The sequence below is a fragment of the Leuciscus leuciscus genome, assembly GCF_965113295.1.
Source record: "Leuciscus leuciscus genome assembly, chromosome: 24".
NCBI lineage: Eukaryota > Metazoa > Chordata > Actinopteri > Cypriniformes > Leuciscidae > Leuciscus > Leuciscus leuciscus.
In genome coordinates, this window is record NC_138723.1 from 3,924,243 (window position 1) to 3,943,368 (window position 19,126).

General features: G+C 39.5%; 1 protein-coding gene across 1 annotated transcript in view; it reads right to left on the reverse strand.

Annotated features, from left to right (window-relative positions):
• fbn2a (fibrillin 2a) overlaps window positions 1–19,126 on the reverse strand; it is a 104,423-nt gene that overhangs the window by 73,469 nt on the left and 11,828 nt on the right. The window contains exons 7-12 of the mRNA XM_082157320.1: window positions 17,506–17,631; window positions 17,009–17,134; window positions 10,198–10,350; window positions 7,993–8,193; window positions 6,290–6,415; window positions 5,923–6,042 (exon numbers count right to left, since the gene is read on the reverse strand). Of these exons, the coding sequence (XP_082013446.1) occupies window positions 5,923–6,042; window positions 6,290–6,415; window positions 7,993–8,193; window positions 10,198–10,350; window positions 17,009–17,134; window positions 17,506–17,631 (852 nt within the window). The remainder of the gene's footprint in view (window positions 1–5,922; window positions 6,043–6,289; window positions 6,416–7,992; window positions 8,194–10,197; window positions 10,351–17,008; window positions 17,135–17,505; window positions 17,632–19,126) is intronic.

Consider the following 19,126-nt stretch of genomic DNA (forward strand, 5'->3'; position numbering starts at 1 on the left):
GAGATTGTCCACTCTTGATCACTTCCAGAGGTAGATGAAAACACATTTGACCGGATTGCTTTCATAGTGTAAACACTCATGTGTTCGAATGCGTTCAAACAGCCACTATAGACCGTCTACATTCCGTCTACTGACCTAACGCGTGAACATTATGGGAAGTGCACTAGCCAGATGGGATTTAAACTTTGTCGGCTGAAGACCCAAGTTTGGTTTGAAGATGAAAAACAAACCAAGCACAGTGTTCTCTCACCATTCCTGATTTCTAACACTGTGTTCGGCTGGTTTAGCAGTTATCAGAGCAGAAACGAAAGCTGATGGTCTCAGTATGTTTTCCTGTCGTCTCTGAGTGTATTCATATGTAAATTGAAGAGATTTGTCCATTAGATCGAAAGATCAGAAAAAAACCATATGCGCTCATCAGAGCCGGATTAACGCAAAGGCAAACTAGGCACGTGCCTAGGGCCCGATTGGCGGGATGGGGCCCAGACAGAGAAAAAAAAAAAAACAAAAAAAAAACATGTATAAATGTCCTATCTACAATTTATTTCAATATTTATTAATTAACTAAAAATAGTGACGATGTTTATCTTAACCATAGACTGTTACATTACTGCAGTTAAACCAATTAATGTGTCCGTTACAAAGCGGGTGCCGGCTTCTGAAAGTATGTGTAACGAACGCATCCATCAGGTGCTGCGAGGCAAAAGCCTAATAAGCACACAAAGAAGCATAGCTCATAATGCAGGTGTGTGAGTTGTCGTCATCTATTTTGGAGTGATTGCAATGTACTCTAAATATAAACTTGTACTGTAGATCAGCGTCATTTCTGGAAAAATCATTCACCGCTTTATTACGAGTTTAAAAGAGCGCGAGCGTCATTAACGTGCCCAGACGCAACGCTTTGAATTTGCGCGTACAATGAATAACATCGCGTCGGGAGCTGACTAGTAAAAAAGCTACAAAATTAAAAGACAAGACGTCTGTATTCTAAGTTAAAAAGCCAACACACTACAACATTTTTAAATGTTTCAAATAAAGGATCTCATATCTATGGGTCTATCTTCTAAATTCTGCTGATGATTAGATTATACCCTGACATTACGCCAATAATATCAGTTTATATATTTTTTTCTGCTCAGTAGCGATCGTGTCTTTCTCTTCCACTTGATTTGTGTATAGCATATTTAAGGTAGCAATGCAATAAAAGCACTTATGCTCATCTACTGAAGTGGGATTCTGGAACTGTGAATAAATTGAATAAAACAGCAAAATAACAACAACAACAATAACGTCTTCATTAAACAAAAAAGAGATTACCTTAGATAAAGTTTGATTAATATGTACATACAGTACCGGTAAAAGTCTGGACCCATTACTATTTTTAATGTTTTTGAAAGAAGTTTATTATTATGCTCTACAAGCCTGCATTTATTTGATCAAAAATACAGAAAAAAACAGGAATATTCAGCAAGGATGTGTTAAATATATAAAAAGTGATAGTGAAGACTTTTTTAAAACACTTTTTAATAATCAAAAATCCTGAAAAAAAGTATCACAGGTTATAAAATAAATATTAAAGGAGAAGTTCACTTTTAAAATGAAAATTCTGTCATCATATACTCACCCTCATGTTGTTTCACCCACAGTTTTTGGGTCCCATTGACTTCCATAGTATATCTTTTTCCTACTATGGAAGTCAATGGGACCCAAAAACTGTCTGGTTACTGACATTCTTCTAAATATCTTCCTTTGTGTTCAGCAGAAGAAAGAAATTTATACAGGTTTGAAACAACATGAGGGTGAGTATATGATGAGTAAGTGAACTTCTCCTTTATGCACCATTTCTAACATTTGATAATAAATCAGAATATTATAAAGTTTTCTGAAGGATCACGTGACACTAAATTCAGCTTTGCATCACAGAAATATAAAGTATAGTAAAATAGAAAACCATTATTTTAAATTTTAATAATATTTCACTATATTATTTTTCTGTATTTTTGATCAAATAAATCCAGGCTTGATGAGCATAAGAGACTTCTTTCAAAAACATTAAAAATAGTAATGTGTCCAAACTTATGTACTGTGTAAGTAAAAATATACTGCTTTTAAAATTAAATGTTGTATAAATAAAAAGGTTAGGAATCATATTTGTTTCAAGTGTTTTTTTATTGGGGGTGGGGGGCCTCCAACATGAATTTTGCCTAGGGCCTCCTAATGTCTAGAACCGGCCCTGGCGCTCATAGACCCTCACCTCTATGAAATCAGGACAGAAGTGTCTCCCTTGTCTACTTGTGATTCGATCGACCAAAATCTTAGAGGTGGGGTAAGAGACATTTGAAAAACAAGATGGCTGAGAGACATTACAAAAGAGAAAAGCTCAGAGGAATATCACTGGAAAATGAAGGGTTATAATCAGGAAAGAGCTTAAGGAGCTTATTAACTGCGTTAGTATTAGAAAAGCTTTCCAGCGCTGGAGAGACCTCAGTGGGAAGGCCTGAAATCAGACGCGGAGGTTGCTTTGATTCGCTCCACACGTGAGTAACACTGGGTTTGAGTGTCATTGTTTGTCTGGAGCTGCTGTGCTGTTGGCAACTAACAAACAATTCTTGTTTGTATTTACTCTTGTGTATATATGGTCATTTTCAGAATTGTGTAACGGAGGCCATCTAGTGAGAGTTGTGCAGGCTGATGACTGCTAGAGAACGCAGTGTTCACTGTTTAACGCTCTTGTTACTGCACCTGCCACCTCGCATGCCAGCGATCAGGGTTCGAGACCGACTCGGAGCAGGGCGGTTAGGATTGGAGGATGAGCTTTGGAGGCGGAGCCATGAAGAGAGGGGTGTGTTTGTTTAGATTGATTTCAAATATCAACAATGTTCAGCAACAACTTTGAGAAATAACAGTGCACCTTTAATCCCATGAGTAAACAGGGCCTAAGACAATAGAGGTGACGTGAGATGGACCAACGATTGCGGTGTAAATTAAACTGAAAGGTCTTATCACATTTGAAACTACAAAAGTCCAGTTGAGACGCACTATGTACTGTGTATGAAGGCCAGTCTCACTGACATCAATACTGCTACTGATGTCTCTATTATTAAATGGATATTTTCTCAATTTCTGTGGATGAAATGGGTAATTATAGCCATTCAACCTTAGTTTAATTGAAAGCCTTAAACTTAAAACAGTCTTCACAAAAACCCATAGTAGTAAATGTCACATTTAGCTGTGCTGTTAATATAGTGCTTTGTATATAGTGTATAAAGTAATACAGTGATGTTTCTGTATATATATATATATATATTAGGGCTGGGGGAATTAACGCGTTAATCTTTGCGATTAATTTGAAATGTTTAACGCGTTAAAAAAAAACAACGCAATTGACCTTTCGCCGAGCCCCGCCCCCCTTAGTTACTGTTGCTACGTCCGACAAACAAATGGTCAAACACGACCAGCGCGACAGATTGCCATGACGGGAAGAGGTATACCCGTGCGTGTCAGTGACCTTTTTTGGAGTAATACCTCCGCGATATCCTCCAGATCGAGGCAAAAGGGGTTACAGTATGCCGTGGAGGGATATATTCGAAATATAAAAATACACAATGAAGGAGATACGACAACTATCGAGGCTAACGCATACCGGTCTCAAGTGAAATCTGAGAAACCCCATGACAATCGCAGAAAAATCTCTAATACCCACGCAATCGACATAAACACTTGCAGACGGCATCTTGGAAGTTTGTGATCAACCAGCATCCCCAGGCATTGTAGACCTCTTCTTCTGTCTTGATTTTCTCCGATTTGTTGCAGACAATCGCAGATATCTGAGCTGTTAGCTATATTTTGCTAATTTTTATTAGCAAATTTGATTACAATTTTTTTTTGTTCCAGTTCAGCCCTGCTAACGTTATGTGCTTTGTTCTTGGGGAAGGGAAAAAACTAACGTTAGGGTTTCCAAATGTCCCGTATTTTGGGCATAATTTATTTGTCATAATTAATAATGCATAGTTTATATCTCCCTTGTCCTGTTTTTTTTTTTTGACTGCAAAGCTGATCTAACCACTGACTGATACAGCAGCAGTGCTGATTACGACACCTGTTATCATCCTATCAATAATAATAATATATAATATATTATGATTTAATATATCATTATTTAGGGACAAATCATTGTTTGATTTACCGCTCCGAGCGGGACTTTCAATGTCAGCATTTTGATTTCGGCAAATCATAGGCGAATGCAAACAACGTGATCATTGATTCCAACATCCACCCACGCAAGAAAACGTGCAACCTAACGTTACCTGAGGGAATAATACGCTGATTTACTGCTCAATAAATATTTCTGATTATCATCAATGTAGAAAACTGTTTTTTTGTTTTGTTTTGTTTTTCAGGATTCTTTGATTAATAGAAAGTTTCAGAGTTTTCTGAAATAGAAAGCTTTTCTAACGTTATAAATGTCTATACTGTCACTTTTGATAAATTGAATGCATCCTTGCCTATTACTTTTCTTAATTTCTTAAAAAATCTTACTGACCCCAAATTACTTTTACTGGTTCTTTGTGGCAAGCTTTATGCGTGCGGTCGTACGGCTATATTACGTAAACGCTCATTATCCTGTAGGCTATATAGCCTATTTAAGTAATTTAAGTAATTCAATTAATATAAAGGGGCGATTTGTCCACTAATGGCTTAAATGAATAACTATTGTCGATTAGAAAATGTTTTTTATCGGAGGCAGCCCTTATTCCACATATTTACAAACGCCGTGGGCGCACCGCTTCACCATCTTGCTTGGAGAATGTTTGTCGGACATGCTCACATAGTAACGGTTGCTATGATGTGTGATTGGACAATGGCCGTTTTGGGGGAGGGGCCGGCGAAAGGTCAATTGACGCAGCACTTTTTTTTTTTGCCTCGTTTTAATGATTTCCTGTTGCGTCTGCTATTAAAAAGGCCGAAATCATGTTCGGCGGTCAGGTTTCATTCTCGGGCAGCTTTCATGAGCGGGTCTTTTCCGCTCGGTATGTGCGTCGCGCTCTGTGCTCCGCGCGCACGCGCGCGTGAGTGTGTGTGTGTGTCGGTCGGCGCGCTCTGTGCTCCGCGCGCGCGCGTGCGTGTGTGTGTGTGTGTCGGCTCGCTCTGTCGTTAATGGCCCAGCAGCGGCGAGCTCTCCGTTCCGTGTGTGTGTGTGTGTGTGTGTGTATGTACGTGTGTGTGTGTGTGTGTGTGTGTGTGTGTGTGTGTGTGTGTGTGTGTGTGTGTGTGTGTGTGTCGGCGGCTCTGTCGTTAACGGCCCAAAGGCTTCAATCATGTACTAAGCACTGGAAAAGTAAAGTCCACTCAAGTAACGTGAAATTTCTCTGTTGACTTCTGTTTGCTGAGCTGGTATAGCCATGCTGGGCAACAATGGTAAAATGACCTGCTCTGATCACATGCTCTGGTAATAATAGCTTTGTAGGACTATATTTTGTTTTAATAATTAATAAAATAATAATAATAATAATAATCTGTTAAATTGATTATGTTGATTGATTATTGAAAAAGAATAATATATTGATATATTGATGTTTAATATTTTAATATAGGGCTATTTTCTGTTCCCTTTTTTTCCTGTGTTGTTTAATTAGGTGATTCTAAGTTTAAATATTGATGATTACAAGCTTGGGGGAAGCGCAATTAATTGCAATTAATTACAGAAATTGTGCAATTAATTAGTAAATTTTTTTTAATCGATTCCCAGCCCTAATATATATATATATATATAGACACACAATGTAAGTGCAAAAATAAGTGCAAATACTTGTGATACTGACGTTGTTTGGAGAGGATCGATCCTCACATACAAATACTGATGCCATATAAATATATATATATATATAGCCTAGCTCTGTGAATTTGCGTGTTTATTCTCACCGATGCAGGCCTGTTTTCCAGGAACTCTGAGAAAGCCTGAGTGGCATCTGCAGAAGTAGGAGCCCGGAGTGTTGATGCAGTTTCCATTAGTGCAGGGTTCAAACGCACACTCATCTACATCTGAGCAGAAAACACACAACACTCACATCAGTAAGTCAAAGTCATTGCTTTAGTTTAGATAGTTATTGTTGCACATGTTTTCTAATATGCCTTTGAGGCTCTTTGAGATTTCGGGTCAGATTCTGGACCATTTTTCATTCTGTTGGTACTGACTGAGCAACTGAACACAATGACAGTCTGATTTGAGTTCAGGACAATGCTAACAGTTGATTAGTAGACATAGCCTGTGTTGTGGAGGTGAAATGACCTGAGCACTCTCCTCTGCTGTCCTCTCTGTATCCAGTGTTACAGTCGCAGTGGTAGTCAGAGCCCATGGGCACACAGCGGCCATTCACACACAGATTAGGGAACAGCTGACACCTGTTTACATTAACTGCAAAACAATAAATAATAAATAAAACTCATCAGGGCCTCATAAGCAGCTTGACAATAGACTGTTGTCTGATTGATTTTTATTTATTTTTTGCAAAGAATATATAAATCTACTGGTCAATTTTTTTTAATTAAACTGGCCAAAACTACTGATTTAGTTCACTTTTGTTCTCTTATGCTCACTAGGGGTGGCACGGTTCACAAAACCCACGGTTCGGTTCGTATCACGGTTTTAGGGTCACGGTTTTCGGTTCTGTACGGTTCTTGTTGTTGTTTTTTCTTTTAATCTTTAACACTCCAAAAATTTACTTCAGCATATGATATATAGCTGAATTATCTAATTATTAATTAATTTATTTCATAAATGGGGTGTGTTTGCAAAACGCAGCTTCTCATTTCCCGTGGGCTGTGTCGGACAGTTATTTGTCACCACTTTTTGCCAGGGTTGATATTATGTCCCAGCACGGATGTACCAATACAAATAAATAAAACATTTCCAGTTAACTAGCAAAGTATTCGTTTCGTTCGTTTGTTAAATAAGAAGCAATCTAGCGCTGAAATGTGTTTTTTTTAATCAAGTGATCAAAGTGCTCGTTGCCGTTGCGATCAGTGGCGCTGATACAGTGTTCTCGTGGCTCGCGCACACACCGCAGCGGCCGCACATTCTTCACTCAGACGCGCGCTTCAGTCCGTTGAGGAGACTCTAGGCTACTCTATTCGTTCCGATGAAATCACAAAACAAAATTCATACAAATCTGTCCCTGCTTGATATACAACCGCTGATAAACATAATCGGTTTTGATGAAAAAGAAAAATATATACGAGTGCAGATTAGAACTCAGAACCTTTGACACGCTTGGCAAGTTCTGCCACTGGACCATTAAAGTACATACAGTGGAACAGTCGATCTATGTAGCCTATTTATTCACGTGAAAAAAACAACATATAGCCTAGCCTAGTGGAGTTGATCTCATTAAATGTCTAAGTAAACCCAGTGTACTATTTAAATCGATTGCTGGACATTGTAATGTTATTCTACATTTGTCTGATTTATGATTTAGCATTGTATTAGCAGTAGCACGGGCACAAGGCTACATTGCGCATGCGTCGAACCGTGCGAACCGCGCGACGCACACACGCACCGAACCGAGACAAGCGAACCGAACGGTTCGGATGTTTTTTCATGTACCGTGCCACCCCTAATGCTCACTATGGCTACGTAGCTCATTTGAAAATACAGTAAAAGCAGTAATATTGTGAAATATTATTACAATTCAAAGTAACTGTTTTCTAGTTAGCATCAAACCATCATATTAAAATGATTTCTAAAGGATCATGTGACACTGAAGACTGGAGTAATGATGCTGAAAATTCAATACATTACAATTTACAATATATTACAATACAAAACGGTTACTTTAAATTGTAATAATATTTCACAATGTTACGGTTTTTACTGTATTTTTGACCAAACGTCTTAAATTATTTATTTCATTTATTATTATTATTTTATTTTTGCTCGTGATTTTTTTTTTATTTCCCTGAAAGGCTTATTCTTGGTCATAAGATTTTGCTCACCCAAAACAGGTTGTTGTGGTTTAAATCGATTACCAGTCTGCTGAATCTGAGGTGTCACGTGTCCATTGTCATTGAGTGGGTGAAGTATCTGGTCATTAGTGGTAATATTGAAGGTGCTGGGGTGTTGAGGGTTCGTATCTGGATCCTGCTCACTGTAACCACTCAGAGCCGAGCCCACCAGACAGATGCTGAAGTATTCATCTGTAGGGAACAGAACAGAGAGAGACTCCATGGTCTTGGTCACTTCTCCACGGACCCCATTCCTCCCTCCAGACTGAAGACCCTCCTGGACTCTGGCTTTTGTTCATTTGATTAAGTGCTCTGTCGGTTTAGGTTTTGTTCATGGTCATTGGTTATTTCCTGTCATGTGTTCATAGTCTTGTAAGCTTGTTATAATTTCTGTCCTCTCATTGGATTTTGCTTAATTAGTTCTGCCTGTTCATTGGTTGGGTTTTGTCATGCATTCCCCATGACCTTGTATTTTAACCCTTATGTTTGTCATGTTAAGTTTGTCACATATTGTTAATGTAACCCACTGTCAGTGAGTCCTGTTTTCATGGCTTACGTTCAAGTCAGGTCATGTTTATGCCTGCTCAAGTCATGTCCTCATTTAGTTCTGTTTGTTTTGTTTTAATTTATTTTCAATAACCTGTCCTTGGGTAGGTTATCAGAGGACGACTCATCGTTACACACAGTAGACTATAAAACCCAACAGTCTATGCAACATTACGGACGGATAACATCACTTGAGTGAACATTACCCTTCTTTATCTGTGTTCATGTGGCAGCCTTAATTCAGCTATTCGCTCCAATGTAACTGACTACATACATTTTGTTCCAGAAGATTGAAATAATTTTTGTTGGCAGAGCAAAAAAAAGGCTTAATCGATTAATCTGTAAATTGCTTCAAAAAAAAAAACAAATAAAAAAAACCAATCCTTTTAATTAAAACATTAAATCATTGAAATCCATTATCTATAAAAAAATTGCTATTCCACATCCTGCCATTTAAATTATATATTTTTAAAAAAAAACACAGACTAAATGTTAACTGGAATGAGAAAGATGTACAGTAAAAACAAAATACACTGAACAAAATGATAAACGCAACACTTTTGTTTTTGCCCCCATTTTTCATGAGCTGAACTCAAAGATCTAAGACTTTTTCTATGTACACAAATAAAAATAAACATGCTCAATGGGTGACATGTCCGGTGAGTATGCTGGCCATGCAAGAACTGGGATGTTTTCAGCTTCCAGGAATTCAGCTTCTGCCACTCGATCCACAACGTTGACATCAGCACACCGCTCACCCACACGACACCACACACGCTGTCTGCCATCTGCCCTGTACAGTGAAAACCGGGATTCATCCTTGAAGAGAACACCTCTCCAAAGTGCCAGACACCATCGAATGTGAGCATTTGCCCACTCAAGTCGGTTACGACGACGAACTGCAGTCAGGTCGAGACCCCGATGAGGACGACGAGCATGCAGATGAGCTTCCCTGAGACAGTTTTGTGCAGAAATTCTTTGGTTATGCAAACCGATTGTTGCAGCAGCTGTCCGGGGGGCTGGTCTCAGACGATCTTGGAGGTGAAGATGCTGGATGTGGAGGTCCTGGGCTGGTGTGGTTACACGTGGTCTGCGGTTGTGAGGCCAGTTGGATGTACTGCCAAATGCTCTGAAACGCCTTTGGAGACGGCTTATGGTAGAGAAATGAACATTCAATTCACGGGCAACAGCTTTGGTGGACATACCTGCAGTCAGCATGCCAATTGCACGCTCCCTCAAAACTTGCGACATCTGTGGCATTGTGCTGTGTAATTAAACTGCACATTTTAGAGTGGCCTTTTATTGTGGCCAGCCTAAGGCACACCTGTGCAATAATCATGCTGTCTAATCAGCATCTTGATATGCCACACCTGTGAGGTGGATGGATTATCTCGGCAAAGGAGAAGTGCTCACTAACACAGATTTAGACAGATTTGTGAACAATATTTGAGAGAAATAGGCCTTTTGTGTACATAGAAAAAGTCTTAGATCTTTGAGTTCAGCTCATTAAAAATGGGGGCAAAAACAAAAGTGTTGCGTTTATAATTTTTTTCAGTGTAAATTGCAAATAATAAAATAATAAATAACAAAACGGAATAGCAAAATAAGTATGATGCAGTATGAGCCTATATGAAGGTGTGTATTAGTCACCTGACCCTGGCACAGGACACGTTTGAGGAGCCGTTCTTTGACTCCAGCACTGGCCACGGTCACAACAGCACTGGATTTTACTGAAGCGTCCGCTGATTACCTGAGCACAGCGTCCATTCACTACTGACGCATAACAGACGCCTGTGTGCTGGTCTGAAATACACACAAACACACACCTATGCACAATCAGAGAAACACATTTAGTCCAAGAACGAAAAACTGAGTGTAAAGGTGCTCCATGGAAAGTTCATATTCAGGTTAAGATTTGAACCCCTGGTAATGAACAAATTGAAAACTGGTGAAAGCATATTTTCCACTTCAAGGTGATTCAAGTCTGTATTATGTACGTGTGTCTGCCCTTCATTGATGCATACAGTGAAGTACAGAGAAGGCTGTTAAGATACTTTGTAGTAGTATGAGTACCTCTGAATAATACTGTATGGGATCACCTGTAATCCTGCCTTGCTGCTGGTTTGCGTTTGTATGCTCTGTATAGCTTTCTGCTTTGAATCTTTATTTACTATCATTCCTTGTTGTTTATATTGCTAAATATAACTTACTCATCAACATATATTAGATATTGTCTAATATTGCCTATCACATTAATCTGACATCGCTAGCTTTTATCTAAATCATTATCGCTAGCACAATACGCTAGTATATCGCTAGCCTGTTAACCTGCCATCCGTGCTTGCCGTCTCCTGCGCGCCATTTACAAGTCTATCAAACAACTGTGGTGAGTAAGATCAGTCAACAGAGTAATGTCTTCTGCTGTTATTGTCACTTGCACTTCGTGTCACATGTATATTATAGCCATCTCTGTCAGCGGTGAGGACTACACATGTGATAAATGCAGGGAGATAGTCAGGCTGATGGAGAAGATTAGTATCATAGTCACATGTTTGCCGGGAGCCAGAGCGCCTAACATCAAAGCAAATTTAAAAGTGCTGGCTAATGCTAATCGTAAATTCTCTAAGATTATTATTCACGTCGGCACAAATTATCACTAAAATTAACGTTAAAGAGGTGTGTGAACTCGCAAGTCCGATGTCAGGCACAGTAATTTGCTCTGGCCCCCTTCCTCTTCGCCGTTGTGATGAGATACTTAGTAGATTGTCCTCACTCAATGGCTGGCCGTCTTAAGTGGTGTCCGCAGAATAATATAGGGTTCATAGAAAATTGGAAAAGTTTTTGGGGCAGACCTGACCTGTTGAAAAGAGATGGTATTCATCCCTCCTGGGATGGTGCTGCTCTTCTCTCTAGTAATATGGCACATAGTCTTAGAGCTCAAACATGAATTGGGGCTCAGGTCAGGAAGCAGATAGACTGGCTAAACCGACCGTCTGCTAGCTGTCTCACGTCACCAAGGTCAGATAAATCCCATCACATAGAGTCTCTTTCACCTAGATATCATCATATAGAGACTGTGTCTGTTCCCCGACTTAGGAAATACAAAAAGCTCCCAAACCCATTTAAGGGTAAAATTTTTATCGATGTTCAACAAATAAAAAACAGATATAATGCAGATGAACAAATGATAAAGCTCGGGTTGCTGACTATTCAATCCCTTACTTCAAAAGTCAAGTCAAGTCAAGTCACCTTTATTTATATAGTGCTTTTTTACAAAACAGATTGTACCAAAGCAGCTTCACAGTGATAACATGAAAATAATACAACAAAGTTTGCTTCTAGAAGAAAATTGCGTCATTGTCCACCCTAAGTAAGGCAGATCAATAATATTGTAAAATATTAAATGTCCCCAAATTAGCAAGCCAAAAGCCAAGGCAACAGTGGCAAGAACCCAAACTCCATCAGTGACAGAATGGAGAAAAAAACCTTGGGAGAACCCAGGCTCAGTCGGGGAGCCAGTTCTCCTCGGGCCAATGAACGAACAGTGTATGATTATGATCCAGGCAGCATTATAGGTCAGAAGTCAGATTGGATTGGAACAATCAGAATATCATCCAGTTCATCTGGTTGGAAGACGGAGTCATCACGCCGGTATGGAGACGACTTGATAAGTCAATATATATCAAAAGTCAAAACTTGCCAATTCACAAAATTATGCCATAAAAAATGCCATCTACGCTAATGTTCGTCTTTCTTCTTATTCCTAGGTTTACTGTAATCAGCCGGATCCAGGCCATATCCAGATCAGATGGTGGACCTGCGCCTAGACACGACCACAACGCATCCCTGAAGTGTCAGCAGAGATTGTGTCAACTAGACTCTCCCCTGTAAGGCCTCATCGACACAACAGCCATCGGCACTGATCCTCAACAAACCCGTCTCCATACCGGCATGACTCCGATCTTCAACCAGATGAACTGGATAATATTCTGATTGTTCCAAACCAATCTGACTTCTGACCTATAATGCTGCCTGAATCATAATCATACACTGTTCGTTCATTGGCCAGAGGAGAACTGGCCCACGACTGAGCCTGGGTTCTCCCAAGGTTTTTTTCTCCATTCTGTCACTGATGGAGTTTTGGTTTGATCAACATATTGATCAACATGGAGCATTCTAAAATACCTGGCCCTTTGGTTGCTTCAATGGCAGATCAGGAAAATCTTAATCAAAGGTTATGCATCATCTGTCAAGAAGATAATAAATTGCCTGTAACAAGTGAAAAGACAGGACGTGAGAGAATCAAACAAGCTGCTAAAATCCGTAATGATGTGGTTACAAATCGTAGCAAAACTCTGATGGGGGATGATGATGAGGATAATGATAATAGCATGTTTGTTTACCATAATACCAACAAATGCTACAAGTCATACACTCTCGCAACCTGACATCTATTGAGAAGAAAATAATTGAAGAATCTAAGGTGTGTGAGACAGAAGATGACGCTTCTACAAGTGTTAAATTCATGATAACCTTACGGAGAAGTGTTACACCTTGTGCACCTGCAAGTCTGACAAGGATGCAAGAACATTGCCCTGTGTTATATGTGGATATATGGAACACAAGAAATGTCGTGACAAGTACAGAATTTGTGAGTATGATAGTGCGAAGAAACTCATTGCTGCAGCAAAGCATAACCAAGATGTAGTTTTCACACGAATTGCAGATCGACTGAAGGACGATGAAGATAGCTCTATTAAATCAGTCATATCAGCTGATTTATTTTGCCACAATCTCTGTCGCCAGAACTACATGCGAAAATATGAACGTGGCATCAAAGCCAAAGCACTAGAGAAACCGGCCATTACCAACATCAAGCAAGTGCTGTTTGCTCATGCTCTTTCATATATTGACAAGTTTTTGGCGAAGGGAGAGTGTTGCACTGTGATTGATATTGTGGAGTTTGCATTGAGCCTGTTGGAAGAAGGCGAGGTGCTTACAAGTACCTTCCAGACCCGTGATATGAAACAGCTGATCCTTAATCACTACAGAGAATTGGTCACATTCGCTCCCAACAGTAGGATGAATGAATCTGACATTTTTTTCTCATCTGACATTAATGCTACAGCATCAAGCTGTAGAATCAGGACATAATGAGAGAGGCAGGCACCAAGCTGAGAGAAGTGCTCCTGGATGTTGATTTTGGTCTGCAAGACAGCTTCTGTGACAGTACTGACTTTAAAAGCATCATGGGAGACAACCATGATGCCAGCGCCTCTTCTCACGTTCTTAGCAGCTCTGTTCAAGGTTCCCAAGCACAAGCTCTTTAGAAGCAGTGCTAGAGACCTAGAGGAGCTTCTCTAGCCTCTACAGGATGAGGACAATCAGTCAGCAGCAGAGGAACTGCTATCACAGCAGCAATATTCCACAGAGGGAGAGGATAATGGACAGTCCACACAGGGGGAGGATAAGGTCAGCCAGATAGCAGAGGAACAGCCACAGCAGCAACAGCCCACACATGGAGAAGAGCCTCAACTGAGAGAACAGTCTCTACTAAAAGAAGAGGGGAAATGTAAGTGTATGTAATCTCACAGTATGTAAGTGTGCAGGCAAGTGTGACAATCGGCGATGTGGCTGTCGTGCTGCCGGAGTTTCATGCACCGTATTCTGCCATGGAAAAATGGAAAAATCATCCTGTGAAAACCCATCCCACTAACATGCATGCACACATACAGTACACTTTGAGAGAAATCAGACTATATAGTGCACTTTTAGTTAATTTGGTATGATGTAATTTGTATCACTTTTATTGCTACATAGTTTTATTTGCACCCAATTGTTTTATTTGATATCATTGTACTAACACCCAATTAAAATAAAAGTTCAAAGGGGATGTTTATAATTGTTACATTTCTTCTCTTCATGTCTTGTTTATAATTAAAACAAATCATTGTGGAAAAAAATACAATAAAAAGTGACTATAAAGAAAAAAATCTTAGTTATTGAAAAATGATGTTGACATTTCAATAACAAGATGATAAAAACAATGAATGTTAAAAGTCAGATTTAGTAGAATCAGCCTTATTGCATCTGGTTTGTATTCCTAATAATGGCCAAGGTCTTCAGAATAGGAAAATTACCTTGACCATGACCTTTTAAGGTAAAAAAAATCACCCAATATGTTCATAACAATATCAGAAATTAATTTCATCATCAATTTTCATCATCATCCGATGGCGGCCATATATGATTTGACCATTATGTAATTTGTGGCACTATGGCGGACGTGCACCTCGGTGATTTTTCATGTCTACGGACCCACTAACTCAGTTCAAGTGAGAAATTCCCCCGACACCAAATTGCGAACGGGTCTACAGGCCAGGTACTGGAATAACATTAAATTTAACATTTAATTTAATATTCAACAACAATATTGATCTGCCTGCATTGATACTATTATACAAGAACTGAACAGAGCTGGACAATGACATCACGGTTTACTCCAGAGCGGCTATATATATATATATATATATGAACTAAATTAATAACTTTTTTACAACAAAAATGAAACATCGCTGAACTTACTTAAGCTGAACTATGACACTATTTTCCTCTGGAAACAAACTTTGTTGCATTATTTTCCTGTATTCTCTGTAAAGCTGCTTTGAAACACTCTGTATTGTAATAAGCGCTATATAAAGAAATGTGACTTGACTTGACTGTAGTTATTGGTGGATTGTGCTATGTACACACACACACACAGGTATAATAAACTATCTAAAGAACAGGAAATGTCTTTGAACTGTAGTATTCCATGACATCTGCGTTTATGGATGCGATTTGTACATGTGCTTTCATCAAAATCAAAGGATACTCTCAGAATTCCTCAGACATGATAGAGAGACCGACGGATCCACACATGCTCTGGCACTGGTCTGCAGTGAAACACAGCATTAAAGAGGCCAGAGTTCATCTACACTATTACAGAAGAGACTCTGATGCTGCCCTGGTTCGCTTTCATTCGCAACTCTTTTTTCCCCATTTTCTTCTAGATATCTCACTATTGGCAGGAACGCAAATAATGTCACGCATTCTTGTTCCCCGTGAAGATGTCGAGAACAGCAGTCCTCAGCAGAACATGGCTGGATTGTTGTTGTTTAACAGTTTACAGACTAATCTGTAAACTTAAGGGAAGTATACTTCCCTTTATTGGCTTTCCGCTCCATCTTGGGTGATGTTATTTTTTTACCATCAGCACAGTCCACTGATACAGCATTCATGTTCAGCCTTAAGGACAACTGCGCATGTGCAAGAGACTGAATGCTCAAATAGAGGCATCCATCCCACTCTCTGTCAATACAGTATATTTAGAAAGGCTTGCATTAACATAGGTGAACAACAAAGGCTCGTGCCTTTCAGTAGGAGATTCACATGATAGATCAACAAATAGATCGATAGGTGTATATGAATAATAAATGTGGGAAATGCTACCTATAATTGTAATCAAACTTACAGATATTTACAGTCAATTCATTTCATTTTGAGGTCTAGGTGGGAGAACACTTAATTTCAGTAAAGTCCTATTCCATCTCATGAATGAAAGAATGCATGTGTATTTGGTGTATTTTCTCTCGGTCTGGAAAGCTGCATGGCTGATTACAGGTTGAAGTCTGAAACAGAGAGTTCAGCACATGCCTCAACAGGCAGCGTTCCCTCTGCAGCTCTCGCCTGGCCGCCCACTGGAGCTGAGCAGGGTTGAGCCTGGTCACTGCCTGATGGGAAACTGGGTTGGTACTGGAAGAGGTCTAGAGAGGTCAAGTGCTCACCCTGTGCTCTGTGTGGGTCCTAGTATAGCGATGGGGACACTATACTGTCAAAATGCACTGTCCTTCGGATGAGATGTTCCAATAAGGTCCTGACTCTCTGTGGTCATAAAAATCCAAGAATGTCTTTCAAAAAGAGTAGGGATGTAACCCTGGCATCCTGGACAAACTTGCCTATTGTATATCATCATGGCCTCCTATCATCCCCATATATATGTAAGGGATAATGTACATCCAGCCGGTTGTTATCTCAGAATAAACCCCCGACAGGGTGACCCATTTTGGATGAGATAAATCGTGCCCAGCACTAATATATATATATACACACACTGATTGGCTTCATCACCCTGTCTCCTCTCCACCAGTAAGCTGCTTTCTGGCGCACTATGACTTTGCATAGTCAGTGTGCAGTGGTAGTTGAGGAGATTTGAGTGTTGAGAAAAGCACTATATATAAATGTAATGAATTATTATGAATGAATAAGTGCTGCATAAGGCTGTACAAAGCACACAGATATAAACACACCATTACAATAGTCCTTTTGAAAAGGGGTTTCAGTCTTTAGTATAAAGCTGGTAACAGTCCAATCAGCACTTACATTTATACAGGACAGAAGAGTCGTTCGGCATCTAACTCACCAAGGCAGCGTGTCCGGTCTACAGATGGCACGTATCCAGACGCACACACACAGGAGAAACTGCCCACTGAATTCATGCAGCGTCCTCCATCACACACACGCTCGATGCTGGCGCATTCATCCACATCTGTGGGATTTTATTGCAATATATACACTGAAATACACTTTACTTAGAATGATCAAGTCAAGTTGTTATTTTGGTCCTGCATGGCAGGGAAAGAGAAAAATACTGTGAACAGCTGTACATGCCTTTAATGAAAGGGATCAGCTAGAATGTGTGTGTTGATACAGAGATATTTCTCCTGGAGTTCAATTATAACCTCCTGGTCACAAAATACCAGTCATTTCCTGTGTTAGCATCAGTGGGTCATGATCAGACAATTACAGTGTGGATTTATGAACCCTATATTGTCGGGATTGTATGTCGCAGTCTCTTATTTAGTTAAGCATGCTATTATTCTCCTTTTGGCATGGTTTGTGATAGAGTATATTACTCACCCTCACACTTCAGCAAGCTCATGTTCAGCTGGTAACCCACCGGACACTGGCACTGGTAGGAGCCCACTGTGTTGATGCACCTTCCTCCTTCACACAGGTCAGGCACAACCTTACATTCATCAACATCTGGCCAAAGAGAAAACATTGCATGCTTGAAGTACCAGCAATTCCCTTAAATCATTTTAGATTAAATTAAGATTAAATCATCTTGAAGGCTAGACTGATAACCAAGACAACCAACCACAGATGTTTTTAAAAGAGTTACATTTATAAATCACACAGTGAGATGGGTAAATCCAAAATCAAACCAACAAAACTAAAAATAAATTAAAAATCCCGATTGCTTTTGTTTCAAATAAAGATCATCAAGCGTAGCGTTAGTTCTGGCAGGTCACGTTAGTCAAGCTCGCATCAGCTGACCCTCAGCTGATCCACATCTACCTATAGGAATACGACGCCTATCACCATATACATATATAAGCTCCTTTAGTATTATCAGCAGCTATCGCGTTTCTCAGGAGCTAATTACCCTCCTCCATCCCCAGCTCCTCCTCTCGCCCAGTCAGGATTTGACATTCTGATTCCCCTTGAATCAGAATAATTATCGAATAATGTTGTACTTCAAAATCTTGAATTAAATATATTTGCAAATTTTCATGTTGGTTCTGTTCTGTTTACCCCAAGGGGGATTATTGCTGCTCTCCCTGCTCTTATCCATGCTAGGCTGCATGGATGCGCAGGGAGTTCTCGCCCAGAACGGAACCATACCGCCAATCCAAACTTTATGCTAATTGTCAATCGTATTTGACGGTAGTGGTCCTGACAGAAATGATTATCAGACAACTAAACAAAATAACATGTCATTTACTAGAGTTTTGACAAAATGTTAATTGCTGCAGTCTATTTAAAAATGTTTAATTAGTTTGAAAGATTTTTTTTTTTTTTAAATTGAGTGAGTGAATTATTCAATAACTCACTCATAAATAGTCACTTTTTTGGTTCCTGGATAAATCAGCATTTTTGGAAAAATCAGATGAGTGAAAAATGAATGATTAAATGACCCAAGGTGTGGTCATATTCACACTTGCTCAATTTTCGAGGGCAAAATCCAGTCATTCTTCTAGGTATCCACACAATCAGGAATTTCATGTGAAGGCAAAATGGTTTCCCCACGCAGATTTTCCAATGTGTACAAGTTGGACACACGGATTTGTCACACTGACCAGCAGAAAGCTACTTAGTTTGAAAATGACTAATGTGTGAGTTGTGCTTAATACATTGCTACACTACTGATAACAATAGACCTCTTTTGCCTGCAAAATTTCGCTAATGAGACTGCACCTTCACTCATTAAGACTACTGCGAATGTATGTACTTGAAGAAAGACACCAGTGTGAAACACAGCATCGTTTTGGATGTTCTGTAAGTTCCGTCTCAAAATAGGCAATCCATCATAAAAGTTTACCAATCAGGTTGTGAACATATCCCTATGCCTTTAGGTTCAGTATCTTTAGGTTCGGTAATAAAAATGCCAATCTGAACACTAAGTGGAGGACTAATTGTTTGTTTGTTTTTTGGTCCGGACCAAACGAACCAAGCAAACTGAACTGAAAGTGTGAAC